The 22,183-nt window shown below is 40.6% G+C and overlaps 1 protein-coding gene across 9 annotated transcripts in view; it reads right to left on the bottom strand.

Moving 5' to 3' along the window:
* Positions 1 to 22,183, bottom strand: part of SHLD2 (shieldin complex subunit 2) — a 79,825-nt gene that overhangs the window by 27,167 nt on the left and 30,475 nt on the right. For 6 of the 9 annotated variants that reach the window (XM_032423999.1, XM_032424000.1, XM_032423998.1 and 3 more), the window contains 2 exons: positions 4,412 to 4,645; positions 2,302 to 3,831 (listed from right to left, as the gene is read on the bottom strand). In XM_032423999.1, the coding sequence (XP_032279890.1) occupies positions 2,302 to 3,826 (1,525 nt within the window). In that variant the 5' untranslated portion in view covers positions 3,827 to 3,831; positions 4,412 to 4,645. The remainder of the gene's footprint in view (positions 1 to 2,301; positions 3,832 to 4,411; positions 4,646 to 22,183) is intronic. The other 3 variants (XM_032424003.1, XM_032424004.1, XM_032424002.1) reach the window with 1 other exon arrangement.

Raw genomic sequence — 22,183 nt, 5'->3', positions numbered from 1 at the left:
TGCCTCCTGGCTCTCCTGATTCCCTCTCACGGATACGCCCTAGAGCCTCTCCTGTTTGTTCTTGAAAATCTGTGGTTTTCCACAGTTCAGCGCCAGGTCGTCTTTGAACTCCGGCCAGCAGTCTCCCTCAGACAGTCCTCACTTACAGCACCTCTTCATGCTGTTGCTACAAGTATAATGGCAAAAGGTCGGCTGTGTCACGGAACACAGTGTGAGCTGGGATACATCTGCGGAAACACGTTCAGTTTGGGGGTGTATGTCAGTAGACAGTACGAAATATCCAACGTGGAGATATAATAATGTACATGGATGCTGTTAATTAAAATGGGATTTTACCCATAAATTTCTATGTAAATACAATTTCAGTATTTAATTAGGACAATGGAAAAGTATAGATTTCGCTTTTTTCCATTAAGTTTCCATCTGTCCCACACAAACAAAAGAAACCTATTCAGAAATTAGTGAACCAGATTACTTTTTTACTAAGGAAATAAGGCAAAACAGAAAGAAAAAATCTAATTTTTTTAAAAGGTGCTCATAGAAATAATCTAAATATCCTATAATAGGAAAATGGCTAAGTAAACCAGTTAAGTCACTTGATAGAAGGTTACCGAGTTGCTAACAACTGTATGGACACTAGGAAAAAACACAGGGATAGGAGGCTTGAGTTTCCATCTGCCAGGAAAAGTCCTCCTGTGAGGCTCACCCAGGGACAGTAATGGCCTTGGTAAAATAACCGTGGTCCAGGGCCCCGTTCTCTCCTGATAGTCTGGGAATCTGATTTTGTCGGCACCCCAAAAATAGATTTCAGCTCTGCAACATAAGCTCCCATTAAACAAGTTAATGAGACAAACAAAAAACACAACACCGTTTTTTAATCTACAATGAGACATTCATTGCCACAGAAACAGCATTTGCAGCCGATTCTCATGTAGGCAGCTTTACACCTGGGAAGCCAAATCGTAAGCCAAGGGCTGCTTGGTGAGCACTGAATCAGAATAGAGGGAGCAAGATGAACTGACTTAGCAACAAATAAGATGACATTGCCAGTGGGACGGGACTCTGCTAACCATGTCGGTTATAATCTCACATATCTCTTTATGAGAGCATGCACCTGACACTCTTACCTATGCACCTAAGGAATATTAGGCAAGGCTCTCATTCCCCCAGCAAACCACTTGGTAGGAACCACCAATGACTGCCTTGATGTCTTCTTTTTCTAGGCTTCTAAAGCTCACCCACTCTTCTTCTCTACCACGTTCTTTCTTTAGGTAGGTTACTGAGCTTAATCAACTTCCTCCCAGTCTGGGACTCACCCTTAATATCATTGGTATCTCTGCTCTAATACACTGTGTATTTATTTTCAATTAATGAAGAACATATAAAAAAAAATGTTAGATGTCTTATGTCAGAAAGAAGCAGGATAAAAACTCGATGCCCTTTATGATTACAACTATATAGTAAGAGTGTGGGTTCTGGAATCTAGGTGAGATCCTGGCTTTGCCAGTTCCTAGATGTGTGAAACTGGGTACACTGCTTTACTTTTCTGGGTCTCAATTTACTCAAAGTGAAAAATGGGGCTAATAATCAGTACCTTCTTTACACAGTTGTTGTAATGAATTGATATACATGTGAAGTTTAAAACAGGGTTGGACACAAAGTAAGTTCCCAATAAATATCAACTATTACATATGTATGTATACACATTTTAAGGAGCAGAGGGAAGATAACTGGAAGGTAACACTCCAAAACTCTACTGGAGGTGATATGAGGTTGCTTTAATATCAGCAGTTTTTCCTTCCCATATTCCCAAATGTGATAGTATAATTTTAATAATTAAAAACACAATAGAAATTCTCTATCTGTCCCCTCAATAAGAAGGTGATGTGCACAGCATCACTAGGGTTTAAGTAGTAGAAACGCTGTCCTTTCATCATAAGACTGCTAATATAGCTCAAGAAAACACTTAAAAATAAGATATATGTAGCCAAAACCATAAGGAAACAAAGAAAGAGCCTGATGATATGACCTGAATGCTAACATAGTGAATGAAAGGGAGAAGCAATCAGGGAAGGCTTCTTCAAGGCCTCCCTCAAGGAGGGACAGAACTAAGAAGGGCTAGAGCAAAGGCCCAGAAATGGCAGGAACATGGGATACCGGGCGATGGTAAGGGGACAAACCTGGATACCGGAAAGGGATCGATCATGCCGCCTCCCACAGAGGCAAACGGTATAAGGCTAAAAGTGGGAGGTCGGGGAAGCCTACAGCTTGAAGCTACCACTACCCCATGATCGACCTTACCTGTGAGCAAAATTATATCTCCAGGAAATACTATAAGTGCCCAAAATGCTGCAGCCCTCCACAGAGAGACCTTCTTCTTAATTCCTGACTGGTCCGTTACCACAATTGTTCCTAAAGGCACTTTAGAGCCGGAATTTGGTCCAGATTTTATACTTATTTCTTTCACGTGACATGGAGATAATACCATGACTAAACAATTATACTTCTGACTTTTAGAATCACAATTTTGTATTAATGATGTTTTTTTAATCCCCTTAAATTTAGACGCATTCCTCTGGTCCATTGTTGCAGTAGGATCTCCTGCATCAGAGACCAACTTAATTTTCTTGGATGGTTGGAGGACTTTAGACAGAGCTTTGGAACGGCCCAACTTGTCTTCAGAGGTCCAACTTCTTTTAACAGAACTTTTGTGGAAGGTATTTAGTTGGGAACACAGCATTCCTGAGCTATATGACTCGATACATACATCACTGGGTGGCAGTTTGTCTTCAAAATTGAACAGTGCTTGAGGTCCTCTATTTTCTTCGAGACTTTTATCAGACTTCATGTGAGTGTCGCTACTTTTTGCTTCAGGACAAACAGGACTAAAGAGTTCAAGGGAATGTGCTTCATTTTGTCCACTTTCACATCCTCCTGCAAAGTCATCATTAGGCTGAGTCAAATTATCTTCAAGTATTCTTATTTCCCTATGACTTGCCTTTGGTTCGCTTACAGACCCTTTACTGATAAAATTCTGTCCTTTAGACTTCCTTTGAGATAAAAAAGCAACCTGGCTGGAGGTCATTATAGTAAGAAATTCGGTATCCGTAGATATTTTAAGGTCTGCGACCTTTCTAACAGCTTCGGACCTTGGCTTATCTTCTGTGTCAGAGGAAAAGAACTCCAGACCCTGGTTTTGTACCTCATGATGCTCTGCTGGCCCACACTTCGTTTCAATCACTCCCAGCCCCACATTAATCTTTTCCATACTATAGACCAAATCTAATGTAGCTGCACACTTATGATCTAACTGAAAGAAGTTTTTCTGAAAGTTCTGACCACATGCATTTGACTGATCTTTATGCTGTCCATCTGCAATCTTCTTATTTTCACTGAGAAGATTTTGAAACTTTTCTTCTTCCGTTAAATGCTGAACTTTGCCCTTAAATCCACGTATTTGCACATCGGAGCTGGTTCTCTCACTCACTCCTAAAGGGGGACTCTCCTGGGATTTTACAGTCTGTGCTTCAGAAATACAATCTATAGAGTCTTCTTTCACGTGAATAGGTTCACCCATAGGGTTTGTTAAAAACTGAGCATTAGGAAAATCTAGAGGGCCATTAGCTTCTAGAACTGGATAGTCTTCAAGAGTTTCCTGCGTGCAGTTTTCATCCCGCAGACGTAAAGAATGTTGATGGTATAAAAGCTGAATTTTCCTCCAGGGGTTCTCAGCAGACATTAAAGAAGGTGGTTCCGTTGATACTGTCATGTTCAGTGGCCCAAGCGGAGCACCCCAAAAAACGTGGACTTGAGATCCTCCACTCATAGTTTCTGAAAAAAATTAAAATGAGTATTTTGTCACTAGATTTTTTCTACATTGATATTAACTTAATAATATGCCAGAAGCAAATGTTGTATAAACTATGAATCAAAAACATAATTAGGGGCGCCTGGGTGGCTCAGTCGGTTAAGCGTCTGCCTTCGGCTCAGGTCATGATCCCGGGGTCCTGGGATCGAGCCCCACGTCCGGCTCGCTGCTCAGTGAGGAGCCTGCTTCTCCCTCTCCCTCTGCCTGCCACTCTGCCTACTTGTGCTGTCTCTCTATCTCTCTGTCAAATAAATAAATAAAATCTTTAAAAAAAAAAAAAACAATTAATAAAGGTTATTTATACTGGTATTCCATTTAAATACAAAATTCATAAATAAATAAGAAATCATAAGGAGAAATCAAAATTGCCACAAAAATCCTCACATACAGACTCTCTTCAATAAATTAAATGAGATACTTAAAAAAAAAGACTAAAAAAAATAAAGCTAAGTATACTAACATCAAATGACGTTTAATAACATTTAAATAACGAGTTAGCAGAGAAGGAAAAAGAAAGCATTGGTTTCGTTGTACTATAGTCACCTTTACTTTTCCTGTTTCCTTTACTCCAGAGATTATCTCAGTACCTTTGGGGCCTCCTTCCTTCAACTGTGAACCCAATTCCCAAGACCAAAATAGAAGGCCCCAACCAGAAGGGAGAGAAAATAAAAAACTGAGACTTGAGGCTCTCTCTTCAAGCTGTAGAAGTGACCGTGTCATCGGTGCTCAGGCCCATGTTAGCCAACTAGTGACTCCTTCTGTACTTTTCAGTCTTCTCTGCAATACAAGTAAAAAGATTAAGAGTAGTCATTCTGTAATACCTGGAGAAAAGGAATCCGTTGTGATTTAAACTTTTTCTCATTAACTGTAGCACCTGACATAAGCACATCTAAGTAAGCATCATATTTACTGAGATTAAAAATGAAGAATCAGGGAGTGCCTGGGTGGCTCAGTCGTTAAGTGCCGGCCTTCAGCTCAGGTCATGATCCCAGGGTCCTGGGATCGAGCCCCGCATCGGGCTCCCTGCTCTGCGGGAAGCCTGCTTCTCCCTCTCCCACTCCCCCTGCTTGTGTTCCCTCTCTCTGTCTCTCTGTCAAAATAAATAAATAAAATCTTTAAAAAAAAAAAAAATGAAGAATCACACCCTGATTTAATTGATAACTGACTTTCAAAAGGAATTTATGAACCAGATCTGGTCCTAGAGCTTGCTGAGAGCTTTTTCACAGTGCTTCAGGGACAAAGAGACAGATAAGGCTCTTGGCCTAAACAAAAAGGAGAGGAAAACAGTGACTATAAATTAATACTTTGAAAATAATGTACTAAATCCGACAGACTATAAACAGGAAGCGACCATCCACTGGGGAAGGGAGCTGCTGCAGCTGAGAGCTTTTAAACAAAAGGAACAGCGGCTATACAAGGCAGAGTCAGGCAAAACCGTGGCATGACTAAGGACTTTTGATCAGAGTACAGGGTCCTTTGTAAAACGGTAAGAAGTTTCCACATCATGAAAAGTCCGTCCGGCAGTACAAGAAGTCTGGAAGTACACAGAAAGGGGGAACCGTCAGGAAATGACAACTGTGATCTCCAGTCACTCTCATCATCCTTGAGGATTTGCTCATTGTCACCTTCTCCAAATCTAATAATCTCCGATTATAATTCTTGTGATTTCAATGTCAATGTGGATGATCCTTCCAGTCACCTGGCCTCTTGGCTCCTTGACCCCCTCTCCTCCAGTGACTGTATTCTCCACCTTACCCCAGTTACCTGTTCTTAGAGTCACATACCCTCCCATTATCCATAACTGCACATCCTTCCCTAATTTTAAGCTTTCAGTGCTCTGATTAGTTTCTCCCATCTTCCTACTTAGTCCCTTTAAATGCACAACTTCAGCAATTCCTTGAACATGCGGGACCTACGACTGATTGTAGGCACCACATCTTCACAGCTTCATTCTTCACTTCCCTCCTTAACCAGCTTTGATCCTGTAGGCCAGTGTTAAAATCACTCTCTGGCATACATGGCTAATTTCACTGCTCTCCTCGCTAAGGTATGTGCCCAGCTGAACTCAAACACTGGTTGAATCACCACCTACCCTGCCCCTGTAGCCCAATGGCTAGAAGTAACTAGAAAAAAAACAAAAAAACAAAAAAACCTTCATCTGAAAACTAGTCTCATTTTAAGTTCATTACCACTAACCTCCAAGTGGTACCTCACAATCTATCTTTCCCTATCCACTCACTAAGCTAAGTCTCCCATACCTCTCCACTCTTTAAATCTGCAGCATCTCTTCCCCACTCCTCGAGTGCTGCTGGTGACCATGCTACCATCTCTGCTTACAAGCTCTCACCAACAGACCTACCAACCCAGCCCTGTCGTATTAGATACTGTGCCCACCTTCCTGTTACTGTGGATGAACTGTCCATGCTTCTAGGTGAAGCCACCTTACTTAGACGTTAGATCTCACTCCCTTTCTCTTCCTCAGGTTCCAACATTTCTCCCCTTCTCTCCTAGGTGATTGATTTCTCTCTCTGTATTGGAGAATCTCCATGAACATACAGACATGCTGTTATTTTTTTCATGTTGTTATTCCTCCTCTCCTTTGCCCCTCCAACCATTCTGCTCCCCTCTGCAGCCAAATTCCTTGAAAGAACTGTCTATACTCCCTCTTCTCCCGTTGTCTCTTACACCCACCCCCGTCAAGCTTTGGTCCCAACCACTCCACTGAAACGGCATATTTCAAGGTCCCCAGTAACCTCCACACCGCCATGCTGAGTCAGTTCTCCGTTTTCAGCTTACTCAGCCTATCGGCAGCACTTGACACCGCTGAACTCGCCCTCCTTGAATACTCTATTATTTGGCTTTAGGGATACTACACCCTCTTGGTTCTCATTCCACGTGGTACTACTTCACCAGGTGCTCTTTCTCAGTCTCCTCTGCTGGCTCCTCCTCATCTCCACAACTTCGTGCTCAAGGGCCAGTCCTTGAGTCTCTCTCTGGGCTCACTCCCTAGGTGACTTCACTCAGTCTCAAGGCTCTGAATACCTTCTCTGAGCTAATGACTGTCACATGTATACCTCCATCACAACCTCTCCTCTGAACTCCTGACTCCTTAACCAACTTTCTGCTTACTCTTCATCGCCACAAAATGTCTAACAGGCAGCTGTGCAGAAAAGAGTTAACACGGCAGGCCTCGGACTGTTGTCCTTAAAAAGGCTGGCTTGCAAGGTGGGCCCAGGCTGGCGTCTAGGAATTTAGATTCCAGGAGGATTCCCACCATTCTTTGATAAAAATGGCTCACCCTGCCTAAATGATCTATGTAAACAATGTTGTGATGAACACTTGCTTTCTTTCTGAGAAACTGGAATTTTGGTATATGCTATGCAGATGATGACCATGTGGCCAGAACTCCTTAAAGAAATGGCTGGTTTTAGGTCTGGAGCAAGAAATGTACGAGGTGAATGTGAAACATCTCGTCATACCAGAAAGTAAGAAAACTATCAGAGACTACTAGGATGGTGTCAAAAGAATTCAGGAGCCAACTTAAAGAGGTTCCCACCGGCCAACGTTGAGCAATCTGAGCATCATTTGGAATGATTACTATAATAGATTGGAACACACCAAATTTGTTTAAACCCATGAGTTCATAAAGATAATTAAAACAGGGGCGCCTGGGTGGCTCAGTTAGTTAAGCGACTGCCTTCGGCTCAGGTCATGGTCCTGGAGTCCCGGGATCGAGCCCCGCATCGGGCTCCCTGCTCAGCAGGGAGCCTGCTTCTCCCTCTGACCCTCCCCCCTCTCATGTACTCTCTCTCTCTCTCATTCTCGCTCTCTCAAATAAGTAAATAAATAAATCTTTAAAAAAAAAAAAGATAATTAAAACAAACTCAGTGATGACCTTGGGAGGATACTGGCAACAAAGTAATTCCTTTAAAAGCTGGTGAATGAAAGGAAAGAATCTTATCCTTTCTTTCTTTACTAACAGTATCTTGAGAAGACCAGCTATTTGAAGAGAAAAAAGCTCTTTTACAGAGGTATCCTGCTGATAAACAAACAAAAAAGAAATGACAGAATAGCACCATTTTGCAACTCCTGATGAATGAGTGTATTTTTTTGGCAATAATCATTAATGACTGCTAACATCACAAGGTAGATGTTGTAAGGGAAAACGGAGGGAATCTGTAGACTGAGATCAATTATAATGTATGAACCTTATTTAGATCCTGATTTGAAGACACAAATGTAAAAATATTACAAAACAACTAGAGAAACTAAATTTAATAACATTAAGGGATTGTTGTTATTTTTTAGTGGGATAATGCTACCGAGGCTATGTATGAAAGAGTTAGTGCTAGAGATGCATGAGTGTCTGCAGGTAAGACGGGGTGACATCTCAGATTCCTTTAGAACCCTGGGAAGGGAGATGGAGTAAGGTTGTAGATAAAACAAGAAGGGCCATGCGTTGATAAGGGTGACAAAACACATAGAGGTTCACTGCACTAATCACTCTGCTTTCGTACATGCTTTAAATATCCTATAATACAAGTCTTCTCTTTGCTGTTCTTAAGAGATACTGTTCATACTCGCAGGACTGCAGAAAGATTTAAGCAGTCTAACGATAGCCAAGATTGAGGAACTCTCACACTGCTGGTAGAATAGTAAGTTGGCATTCCACTTTGAAGAACAATTTGGTAAAGCTGAGGATGCACATACCACATTTGGTTAAATAATTCCACTTCCAAGTTTCTGCCCCGGAGAACTCTGGGGGTTTTATTTATACATATACATATACATATACATGTATATATACAGAAGAAAACATGTACAAGAATGATCATGGAGACTTTTTAAGCAAAAGTTTAGAACCTAGAAGTCCATGAAGAGGAGAACGGATCCATCATGGAATATTCAGAGAAAGATTACCATATGGCAGCAAAAAGAAGTAACCAAGAGTTACATGTCAACATGGATACATCTTACAAATACAATTTTTTTTTAAGTAGGCTCCATGCCCAGCATGGAGCCCAGTGCCGGGCTTGAACTCATGACCCTGAGATCAAGACCTGAACTGAGATCAACAATCAGATGCTCAACCGGCTGAGTCACCCAGGCTCCCCACAAATACAATTTTACATGAAAAAAAACAATTTGTAAATAAAATATTTTTTAAAAAGGGGGGGGGCGCCTGGGTGGCTCAGTCGGTTAAGTGTCTGGCTTCAGCTCAGGTCATGATCCCAGGGTCCTGGGATCAAGCCCCACATCAGGCTCCTTACTCAGTAGGGAGCCTGCTTCTCCCTCTCCCACTCCCCCTGCTTGTGTTCCCTCTCTCACTGTGTCTCTCTCTCTGTGTCAAATAAATAAATAAAATCTTTAAAAAAATTTTTTTTAATTTGAGTATAGTTGACATACAATGTTACATTAATTTCAGGTGTACAACTCAGTGACTCTGATTCGACAAGTTTATACATTATGCTATGTTCACCACAAGTATAGCTGTCAGTATTAAATTATGATATACTGAATTTTTAAATATGCCTGAGAATAATACACCAAATTCAGGATTGTGGTTACCTTCAGGAGGGAGGAATGAGGATGTAATAGGTAAAGGTACACAAAGGGCTTGAACTGTACTGAACACGCTTGGTTTTTTTTTTAATGAGGTGTGGTTAAAGAAGTGTTCCTGGGGTGCCTGGGTGGCTCAGTCGTTAAGCGTCTGCCTTCGGCTCAGGTCATGATCCCAGGGTCCTGGGATCGAGCCCCACATCAGGCTCCCTGCTCCGCGGGAAGCCTGCTTCTCCCTCTCCCACTCCCCCTGCTTGTGTTCCCTCTCTGGCTGTCTTTCTCTCTGTCAAATAAATAAAACCTTAAAAAAAAAAAAAAAAAAAGAAGTGTTCCTTATATTGTTCAGATATATTTTATTTTTTTTAAAGATTTTACTTATTTATTCATTTGACAGAGAGAGAGAGAGAGAGGAAACACAAGCAGGGGGAGCGGGAGAAGGAGAAGCAGGCTTCCTGCCGAGCAGGGAGCCTGATGCGGGCTCGATCCCAGGACCCCGAGATCATGACCTGAGCCTAAGGCAGACGCTTAACAACTGAGCCACCCAGGCGTTCCCAGATATATTTTATAATATAAAAAAATCCTAGAAAGAAAAACATTGAGAAGCAACATTAAGGATGATTTTTAAAATTTTTCTATATTTTAAAAGTTTTATTGTGATGAATAACGAATATGTATTATTTTCATAATAATCAAATCTTTTTTGCTTGGTAATCAGGCTTTTCTTTCACAATCTCCAAACTGAATATGATGGTCTGTAGAACAATGGACCTAAATCTAACACTGCAGAGTAAGAGTTGAGCACAATGATGGCAATTAGTAATGTGTTAGCAACTAAACAAAGATATACTGCAATTTTCAAGGTTTATAATAGTAAATTATTATTATGGAAACAAAATTACAGCAAGTTTAGGTGTCAAGTTTTGACAGATAAAAAAGGACTAAGCCTCACTAATTACTATAAGCCTTACTAGTTACTTTCCTCGCAGAAAGAATAATCTGCATAAGGAATAACTGGTCTAGTGGATCATTAACATTTGACTACTTATATGTCATTATTAAATTGGCCACTAGGGGGCTCCCAAATAGCACAGCCAAAACCTTCAAGTTGTAAAGATGCATTAAAATCAAGCAGAAGAGCGCGCCCCAGTGGCTCAGTTCGTTGAGCGACTGCCATCGGCTCAAGTCATGATCCTGGAGTCCTGGGATCAACTCCCGCATTGGGCTCCCTGCTGAGCAGGGAGCCTGCTTCTCCCTCTGACCCTCCTCCCTCTCATGCTCTCTCTCTATCATTCTCTCTCTCAATAAATAAATAAAAATCCTTAAAAAAATTATTTAAAAAAAGAGGGAGAAATAAAATATGCTGACATGCAGGTGAGAATACTTATATTCATATCAAATGCATAAAATTACTATGATAATGACTTTCCCTCTCTCAAATCTCTGGGTTTCTCTCCAATGGTTTCTTAAAACAAAACAAAAAAAACAAACTTCTACGGCACCTGGGTGGCTCAGTTGGTTAAGTGTCTGCTTTCAGCTCAGGTCATGATCCCGGGTTCCTGGGATCCAGTCCCGTGTCAGGCTCCCTGCTCAATGGGGAACCTGTTTCTCCCTCTCCCTCTGCTGCTCCCCCTGCTCATTCTCTCTCACAAACTCTCTCTCAAATAAAAATCTTTTTTGAAAAAAAGAAAACTACTATGGTGTTTCTTTGTTCTTACTTCTCATTTATTCTTCAACTCACTTAAATACGGCTCTTACTCCAATCATTTTGCTATAACGCTTTTTACTATGAAAACCAATGCCCTTTACGAGCCAAATCCAAAGGTCAGTTTTCGATTCTTATCTTACTGCCATTTCAAACTTTTTATAAGTCCCTCTTTCCTGAAACGTTCTTTTTTGATTCTGTGAGAGCATCAGATTGGAATTACTTTGTGCTTAAGAGACAGATAATTGTTGGTTTATTCATTCAATCCTTCATATAACAAATACTTAATACTGTGTGCTGGGCATTATGCTAGGTAATGGGAAGTCAGCGACAACAACAAGGAGCTTTAAGGAGCTTATAGTCTAATGGGAGTGATAAAATGACAATTATAAAATAGTGATATTGAGCTGCCACAGGATTAAATTCAGGGGTGTCCCTAAAAGGCAGAAGGCGGGGGCAATCAACCAAAGCAGGACTGCCCATTATCTGCATTTTTCCTAGGCTCTTTGGACTACAGTTAGTGACAAATTTAAATTTAAATAAATTCAGAAAAAAAGGAGTACAATACAGCCCCCAAGTCCCCCTCCTCCACACCCCAGCACAGGAGCCAGGAAAGCAGCTTCAGTTGCCTTACCCAAGAGACACATGTGCTACAGGAAGTCTTGAGAACGTTTACAGAGACTCTAAGACACTCACTGCTTCTGCGTCCTCACTTAACCTTTCCTCCTGAATGTCCTACAATCGGACTTCTATTTCTTACCTCTGTTGAGACAACAGTGAAGTCCAAATCATCAAATAAGTACTCACAGTACTGGACGACTCTAATTGTAAAACTCTCTTCCCTCCGTTTCTGGAATGCTATGCTTTCCTATTTCCTCTACCTCTCTGGTTCTTTCTCTCTTTCTTCTTGGACCACTTCTTCTTTTCACTCCACACAACACTGCCGAATTTCATCCAGTCTCATTCATTTAACTACAAAATATCCAATTATGCTTTACCAATCTATATTTAACCAACCACATGCCCTAGTGTCAGACATACTTCTAATCTTGCTATATTTGATAAAATCACAGTAGATAAAAAAGCAATATTCTATTTAGCCTCTTTCTTGAAGGGAAAATCTGACTAAATGACACTGTATCCAGACCGGATTATATAGCCCTTGGACTCAACTCTAGTATGGTTTATGGTTACTAGGTCATGAGGCCATAGGTCCCCAAGATTCAGAGCCCTAGGTGCCCTCTGGGCAGTGGAAGATGGGGAAGCACACAGGGGTGACACAGGGCATCTTGAGAATTCAGAGATCTCCCAGGACAAGAGATGTCTGAAATGAATCAGTTCTATAAAACGCAAGGTTATCTGTCCCTCATAATTATTTCAGTATGCCTTTACTTGTCTAAAGACACACTTCCTGTAAGTGTGGAACTTCACACACCAAAAACACACCAAAAAATGGACTAGAAAGTATGGTCCTGTTAATTCAAAAAAGAGGAATTTTTTTGAAGGTCTTTATATCTAAGACTGCTGCTACAAAATCCTATAATTGACAGGAGTTGTGAATGTGTGAACAGGGGAATAGGATGTGGTGAGGGCGGGGGGAAACAAAATATTTATCAAGCAAAAATACACAGAGTGGAAAGTTAAGTTATAGACAACTGATAAATTGCAATGATTCTAGGATTTGTTTGGGGTGTACTCAGAGGGTTAAAGCTCATTAAGATACCAGATGAAACTTGCAAGTACATATCCATTACCGTAGTTAATAATTAGCCAATTTCTCAATCTGCAGAAGGCCACTTCAGTTAGAAAGTGAATACAGCCAATACAGCCATAACCCTTTATCTTTAGAGTGGTCAGAGTCTGATGAATGGGTCAAAGATTTATAAAACAGGATGAACTGTATCAGCAAGTTTTGTCTTTGCAAAACACTGCAACTAAAAATGCTTATTACAAAATATATGTGGTTAAAAGAGAGTGCTTTCTCCGCCTTATAAAACTCACTGTTATAATGCCTTTCCATGTCCATTTTACCAAAAACACTAAGCATCATAAAGTTATTCAATAGCATTAAATGACAAAATGAAGAGGCAAGACAGGGTTGTGATGAGAAGCATGGGTTTCGGAGTAGGATAGATACGGTTACAACTCTGCAACTTACTAAAAATGTAAACTTGAAATTGTAGAAGGTAGGTGATAGTTACACGGGGCTCAGAATTACTATTCTTGCTCCTTTTGTAGATATCTGAAAACTATAATAAAAAGTTAAATTTCTGTACATGTCAAATGAGAATTAAGTTTCTTTATCTGTCTGTTGAGAATAACATCATGCCCTGTCTTACAGTGTTGTTGTGAGATGGGCACACGGTACTCCCTCAGTAAATGTTAGTCTCAAACCTTAGAAACTCTACACACACATACTTGGTAAGACAAAAACCAACCTGTGGTGTTTCCTCCAAAGTTTTGCTTTTTATGTGTATTTTTACATAGTTATAACCATAAAATTGAAATAATTTTGTATTCTGCTTCAATGGTTTTATAGGGCCACCCTTTTATGTCAATCTATAATCTTCCTAATCATTTTTAGTGCTCACTTAATACTCTAATGATGAATCTAATTTAGTTAACCATTACTCTCCAATTCATTAATTTGTTTCTAACTTGTCATTAGTATAAGCCCTTGCTGCAATAAATGATTTGGGGCATTCAACATCACTTTTCAATTATTTTCTGGTAGTAAACTCCCAGGTATGGGATTATTGGGTCAAAGATATGTCCATTGTTATGGCTCTTAATATGTATTATCGTGTTGTTTGCAAAAGAACTGAACAGTTTATAATGCCACAGATGACAACTGAAAGTTCCAGTTTGACACAACTTCATTAGCACCTGAAAAAATAATTTTACTGGTAAGGGTACTGAGCTACTTTACTGCTGTTACATTTGCATTTCCCTAGATATGTCTGAATAGAAAAAAAACCAGTGAATTTTAAATTACATTTAAATGAATATCCTTAATATATGAGGAGTTTGCAAGCACGTGCACAAACGGGCACACAAAGTAATAAAAAAAAATGGGGTAAGAAGATAAGCAGGTATATAGCACAGAAAAAATACATGGTTAAAAACAAAGAAAACATATGTCTTCCTAATAATATGAAAGAAAAATTAATAAGTTAGTGAGAAAACATTTCTACCTATCAAACTAGCAAAGATTCATTTCAAAGTTACCAGGGTGCAGGGAAATGACTTCTACCCATAGGGGTTTAAACTAGTAAAGCCTCTCTGGAGGGCAATATGGCGATGTATGTCAAAAGTCTTAAAATTCTGCATCCCTTTGGCCCCACAATTATACTCCTAAGAGTTTAACCTCAAGGAAGAAACATCGTATACACTCTCACTGACTTAGCAACAAGGATATTCATAGCAGTATTGTGTAAAATGTTAAAAAAAAAAAGTGAGGACAAAGTACATCCATTGAGGTCGGTTAAATAAGTTACGGCACATCCATACAAAGGCAAACTACACAGCCACTAAAAATCATAAAGATATATAATATCACAAAAAAATGTCCTCTATATATAAAACAAGGAGACTATAAAAAATTATATATGGAAAGGTTGTATTTTATATTTTAAAACACTGTATTCTGGGGCGCCTGGGTGGCTCAGTCGTTAAGCGTCTGCCTTTGGCTCAGGTCATGGTCCCAGGGTCCTGGGATCGAGCCCCGCATTGGGCTCCCTGCTCCGCGGGAAGCCTGCTTCTCCCTCTCCCACTCACCCTGCTTGTGCGCTCTCTCTCTGTGTGTCTCTCTCTCTGTCAAATAAATAAAATCTTAAAGAAAAATAAAAATAAAAAATAAAACACTGTATTCAGTTTACCACTATTTATATTGAAGTTAGAAACCATTTCCCCTCCTATGTAAGAAAAATATGTGTTCTCCATGGTAACTGATACAAGTAGTGGCAAAAAAGAAATAGCTCTTTTATGCTTTAACCTCATTGAATCAGTCCAATCTATTATCTTACGTGCTAAGGAGTGACATAGAGTACTACTAACCCCCCTTATTATGTACATTCACGCTGATCTCTACTCTTAAGAGTCACCAATAGGCACTAAATGCTAGTACCTGAATTTCCCATTTAAAATGACAGAACAGTGCCACACTTTATGCGACCTACGAAAGGATAAAAGATAGTATTTGTCCTAAAAACAAAAGCAACTGAGGTTTAAAGCTACTCCTCATTCTTGTAACTAAACTAATAGCTACTAAGGCAAACCCGGGAGCAGACAACCAATTCCTTAAATCTCCTTGCATGACCTTGATTTCCTTTGCAATGCACTGGTTTTCAAATGAGGAACATCATCACGGTCCCACTGCCACCTCATGTTGGTGCAGTACAGTGAGCCTCCTTAGTCTTGCGTGCAACACGGTGGGAATGTCTCCTTCCCACACCCTACTGCAGGCAAGCGCCTTTCTCCCAGTGAAGTCCCAGCATTTAAACAGGAAGCGAGCCTTAATCTAGCTGCTTTTTTACCATCAGAATATAGTGACTAGACACTTGGATTTGCCCAGAAGAGTCTTAGTTTAACCGTGCTATCCTGGTGGCCTGGTCAGTCAGTTTCCCTTTCCACTCTTCAAATGTCTTGGTTTAGAGACACATTATATAGTCACCAAGTTAAAAGAACCACGCAAATACATGAATAAATGTTCTACTAGTGAAGAGTGTGCCTCTTAATACATTTTATCAGAAACATTATAATAATAGGAACAATTTAAGGGAGAAAGGAAACATTCTGTTCAGTTTTCCTGTACAATTTTTTTAAAGACTTTTCATTTATTTATTTTGAGAGAGAGAGCACAAGCAGTGGGGAAGGAGCAGAGGAAGAGAGAGAGGCAGACTCCCCACTGAGCAGGGAGCCCCAACGTGGGGCTCGTCCCAAGACCTCAAGATCACGACCTGAGCCCAAGGCAGACAGTCATTTAACCTACTGAGCAACCCAGGAGCCCCTCCTCTACAATTTTTTAAATAATGAAATACTAATGGAAATAAGGTTGAACCAGTATCTGAAAATTACAACATGCATTTGAGAATCTCACAACGGAGATAAGAATTAAATGACGTAGAGAAGAGAATTAACGTGTTTGGCAACCAAGGGGGAAAAAAGAACCTGGCCGTCAGGTTCTGCAGACAGGTACTTATGAAACTGCAGACAAAAGGTATTAAACCTTTTGGATCCCAGGCCCCTGGGTGGCTCAGTCAGTTCAGTGTCTACCTCCAGCTCAGGTCATGATCCCAGGATCCTGGGATCGAGTCCCACATGGGGCTCCTTGCTGAGCAGGGAGCCTGCTTCTCCCTCTGCCTGCCACTCCCCCTGCTTGTGCTTTCTCTCTCTCTCTGACAAATAAATAAATACATAAATACATAAAATCTATCTATCTTAAAAATAAATAAATAAACCTTTTGGATCCAGTCTTCCTGGAAAATGTCTCAGACAGCAAGATGTCAACTTGTCCAAGGCTCACGCTTTCGAAGGAATTCCAGTCAAATCCTAAAATATCGCACTCTGCTTCTCCCCCACCCACACACCACTTAATAGCAAAAGGACCGAACTCTAAGAGAGGTAATCACGATCTCTAAGCATAAGCTGGGCTCCAGAGGTCTGCCTGCCAACCCCTGGGCTTGCTACCATCTCCACCCATTCCCTAAAAAAATATGAAAAACAAAACGAACAAACCAAGGGGGGAAAAAAAAAAGAACTTTGCAGCCTAAGCCCTGACATTCCTTTGTAAAAAGTCACACTTAGCCAACGGGGACTCCATCCTTCCAGTTCCTCAAGCCAAAAAGCTTGGCGTTCTCACTGATGGCTTTCTTTTTCTCTTAACTCATCAAATCCCTTTAGCCCTCCCTTTAAGATTCCTTTAGAATTTGTCTACTTTTATCCCCCTTCACCTGCCATCGCCCTGATGCAAACCACCATGGTCTGGATGATTGGCAACAGCCTCCTGGCTGCTTTCCCTGTTCCCCACTCGGAACACTTGGCCCGGGTCACACAGCCTGGAGGTCATGGAGCAGGGGCTGGAGGCAGGACGTCAGAGCCTACGCTCCTCAAATTTTAAAACCTGTTGCTCAGAATTGAAACAGAAAGTAAATGTTAACAAAGTACAGATGACAGAGCTACCTACCTGACCTAACCTTACACTTTCTCCCTTTCACCTTCAATATCTTTAAGTGTGGGGTGCCTGGGTGGCTCATCAGTTAAGCAACTGCCTTTGGCTCAGGTCATGACCCCAGGGGCCTGGGGTTGAGTCCCAGGTCAGCAGCATCATCATCAACATCATCGGGCTCCTTGCTCAGCAGGGAGCTTGCTTCTCCCTGTGCCTGCAGCTCTCCCTACTTATGTTCTCTCTGTCTCTCTCTGACAAATAAATAAATACAATATTTTTTAAATAGTAATAATAATAATATCTTAAAGCACCTAGGAGCACTTGCATTAACATTCTTCCCCTAGACTCCTGTTTACTAGTTTTTAAATTTTTTAAATTTAAAATGTTTGTAATTAAACATTCAATAATAGGCACAGGTCTTAAGATTCCTGCCCAGTGACTATTCACAACTATCTGCACCCACGTAGCCATCAGCCAAAACAAGACGTGGCACATTTGCATGGACCTCAGGAAGTTCCCTCCGGTTCTTTCCTCAATACGGTCCCTCCCTCTCCAACCTACAATTATTTTCTGATTTCTATCAGTGTAGAATAGTTTTTGCCTTTTCTTGGACTTCATATAACCCATATAGTTTATGTTCATTTATGTCTAGTTTCTTTGACTTCACACAGTGGTTTTGAGACTCATCTGTGTTGCTGCGTGTATCAGTTGTTGGGAACTGTGAACAACTACAATTTATCCATATTCCTGTAGATGGACATTTCAGTTGTTTCCAACTCTTAGCTATTATGAATAAGGCTGCAATGAATACTTTTGAATAATAAATTTGTGGACACGTGTTTTCCTTTTTCTTCATTAAATACCTAGGAGTAGAACTGACAAATCAGAGGATAGATATGTGTTTAATTTCATTAGAAATTGCCAAATGCCTCTCCAAAGTAGCTGTACCATTTTGCACAATCACCAGCAGTGTGTGCTTCCAGCTGCATCACATCGTCCCCCATGCTAAGTAAACTTAGTCTTTCTCTTGTTAGTCATTCTAGAGGGTGTGAAATGGTATCTCGTTGTGAGTTTAGGTGGTGAGTTTAGGTTGCATTACTCCCCTGCTGACTAAGTGATGCTGAGTGCCTTTGCAAGTGTTTACTGACCATTAGTATGTCCTCCTTTGGAAAGTCATGGCTTTTTCTCATTTTGTTACTGGACTACTCCTCTTTTCTCATTTTGCTCTTGGGTTTTTGCAGTTCTTTATATCCCCTAGATACAAGTCCTTTGACACATAAAACTGGTAGAAATATTTTCCTCCCACTCAATTATTTGATGCTGGACATTTTAATTGCTGGGTGTTGGTTTTTACTGTATTCATTTAAAGAGTGATGGATTCAGTTTTGGCACACGGTTGAGTTACTTACAATTCATTTGATTCTTTCCAAACATGCTTCTGAGCTTTGTTAGGGTGGGTTTAGAGGGGGCTTCAGTCTATGGCTAATTTAACCCCACCCCGAGATGTCCAGCCAATGCCCATGTATGAAACAGTCATCGATGCCAAGTAGAAACACACACTATTCCAAGCTCTGTGTGAGCTCCTGGAATTATTCAGCATGCTGATTTCCAGTGTGGCTTTCCCCAGCATTGTGGGGTTCATACTTTGCATATGCAGATGAGTATTCAACAAAAGATTCTAGAGGACCCTTCTATAGATCTCCTAGTTCTATGGATTTCTGTGTCGTGCCCTCTGCTCCAGTTTTTTATCCCACAAATTCTAGGTGCTTTGGCTTCTCTAAACTCTCCTGGGCTCTATCTGGGGTTCCCTACTCTACTGCAATCCACAAAGTGCCTACAGGCAGTGTGCTGGGGCACCTACAGTGCTCATGTCATATCTTTCAAGGATTGCCATCCTGCACTGACCGTTTTCCAATGTCTGAAAGCAGCTGTTTCATATATTTTAATCCTGTTTTTCAGTTTATAATAGGAGAGCAATTTTCAAGGCGGTTAATCCTACACAGGAAGATGTACCACTTTTATAGTATCCCTCTTTGTGTTATTTTTTAGTGGTTGTTCTAGAGATTAAAATATGCACCTTGAAGTTATTACAGTCTACACACAAATAAAAGCACACTAATTCAGTGTACAAAATTTATGACAGCATAATTCCATTTCCCTCTTCTGGCATTCTGTGGTATTATATTCTATTTCTATATAAGCTGTAAACCCCACATATGTTAATATTTCTGCTTTAAATACCCAATAGTCTGTCTGTATCTATTATACATGAAGGTACCAGAAAGTTTTCCTGCATATTGGTAAAAGTATTTACCATTCCTGGTGTTCTCCATTCTTTTCATTCCAAGGTTCCATCTGGTCTTTTTATCTTTACCTTGAGGAACATTTTTTAGCATCTCTTGGCAGTTCACATCTGCTAGAGACAAATTCTTTCACTTTTTAATCTGTGTGAAAATATCTTTGATTTACCTTGATTTTTGTAGACTTCCTGCTCGAGATAGAATTCTAGGCTGACAGGGTGTTTTTGTTTTGTTTCCTTCAGCACTTTTGTGGATGTCATTCCCTTGTCTTCAAGCCTCTAGTTCTTTCTGGTGGGTATTTAGCCATAATTCATACTGTTATTCCCATGTATTTACTGTGTCTTTTATTCACTTGCTTGTGAGATCGACTGATCTTCAGTTTTCAGCAGTTTGATAATGATGTGCGTAGGTCTGGGATTTTTGTTGTTGATTCCTTGGTTTGTTTTGTTTTGTATTTAACTTACTTGGGGCTTCCTGAACTCTCGATTCTGTGAATTGAGGTCTTCCATCATCAATTTTAGAAGTTCTTGACCATGGTCTCTTCAAGAATGTCTTCTGCCACTTCTCTCCTCTTTCGAAAACCCCAAGTACACATACATTAGACTGACATTATCCCACAGGTGGAGGAGCTCTTTTCTCCCTCTCCCCTCCTCTCTGCTCTCTCATTTGTCACGTTGGAATGTGCCATCAACAGGGCTCCACGTTCACTGATCCTTTCTTCTGACATGTGAAGAGCTGTTAAGCCCATGTGTAAGCCCAATCTTCACTTCTAATATTGTAGTTTTCATTTCTAGAATTTCTATTTGGTTCCATGGTAGTTTCCATGACTCTGCTAAAAATCCCCATCTGCTCATGCATGTTGTCCACCTTTACCAGTAGGTCCTCTAGCATTCTTTTTTTCATAGTTTTCTTTAAGTCCCTGTCTGATAATTCTACCACCTGGGTCACCTCTGGGTCTCCCTCTCCTGCCTATTTCCTCTCCTGATATTTGGTCACATTTTCCTGCTTTTTCTTGTGTCTTCTAATTTTTTATTATAAGCCAGATATTCTGTATCAAAATACATTCATGGGGTGCCTGGGTGGCTCAGTCATTAAGCATCTGCCTTCGGCTCAGGTCATGATCCCAGGGTCCTGGGATCAAGCCCCACATCGGGCTCCCTGCTCCGCGGGAAACCTGCTTTTCCCTCTCCCACTCCCCCTGCTTGTGTTCCCTCTCTCACTGTGTCTCTCTCTGCCAAATAAATAAATAAAATCTTAAAAATAAATAAATAAAATAAATAAAAACACATTCATGATTGAAGTAAGTAATATTTCACTTCTTGAAAGAGACATGACCCTTCTGTCAGGCCACTGGCATGGGGTCTGAGTCAGTCTCATCTGTCATTAATCTGGGTCTGGGCTTTGGTGCAGCTTTAGTCTGATGCAGTCTATCACTGGCTTCAAATATTTAGAGGGTGGGAATCAGGACTTTTGCTAGAGCAGGGCCTGGGATCCAAGCCCAGGTAGGATTCCAGAGACCTGCCTGTGTTTCACAGCCAAGCCGTGGGCTTTCAAAACCATGGGAGGGCTTTATACGTACACTGTGACTGAATAATTAAGTAAACAGGTGGCAGATGGTGTGAGCCAGGTTTCTCACTACGAGAGTAAGAGTTTACAGATAAACAAGGGGAGGAATTTAGAATGTTCTAAGCGGCAATGGATTTGAGTTGGACATGTCAGTATGAACTCATATTTAGCTTAATATAGATATAGATGGGTAGGGGCGCCTGGGTGGCTCAGTTGGTTAAGCAACTGCCTTCGGCTCAGGTCATGATCCTGGAGTCCCTGGATCGAGTCCTGCATCGGGCTCCCTGCTCGGCAGGGAGTCTGCTTCTCCCTCTGACCCTCCTCCCTCTCATGCTCTCTGTCGCTCATTGTCTCTCTCACAAATAAATAAAATCTTAAAAAAAAAAATTTAAAAAAAATAGATATAGATGGGTATACATAGAAATATTTATAGATATGTGTATATATACAGATTAGTAAATGCACATATATTTCCTGGCTCTGTCAGCTGAGAGGGCCTCAGCACAACACCCCAGGAGCAACAAGCACATCTAACACCTCAATCTTGGTTTCCCCATTCTCTAATAAAAGGTACCAGGGCTCCTTGGAGAAATGGCTGACTGAAGGACTGTGGCAGGAAATATACAAATAAACCTGGAGCATCACATAGTGCCAAAAGTAAGAAAGTGCTCTCTCTCTCTCTCTCTCACATATACACACATTGATAGGGTTATATCAAAGAGACATAAGAGCCAATTGAAAGAGCTCCCAATGGTCAAAGGTGGAACAATTTCACCAACAAAATAAAGTAGTAATTGGATTATAACCTCAAGAATAAAATAAATATCCATGAGTCCATACTGTTAAGGCAAATGATTGACTAACTAAATAAATGAGGGAAAAGAGACAAATTTCCTACACAGGAGAATTCCAAATAATTTACATAGATGCTCCACCCTTAAGGACAGAGAGCATAACTATCCACTTCTTAAGTGTGGGCTTTGAATAAGTGACTTCCTGCCACAGACTGCAGTATGGAAAGA

This window comes from Phoca vitulina, unplaced genomic scaffold (assembly GCF_004348235.1).
Source record: "Phoca vitulina isolate PV1807 unplaced genomic scaffold, GSC_HSeal_1.0 scaffold29, whole genome shotgun sequence".
Lineage (NCBI taxonomy): Eukaryota > Metazoa > Chordata > Mammalia > Carnivora > Phocidae > Phoca > Phoca vitulina.
Note: the sequence above shows the minus strand (reverse complement) of the source record. Positions and strands in the feature narration are given on the sequence as shown.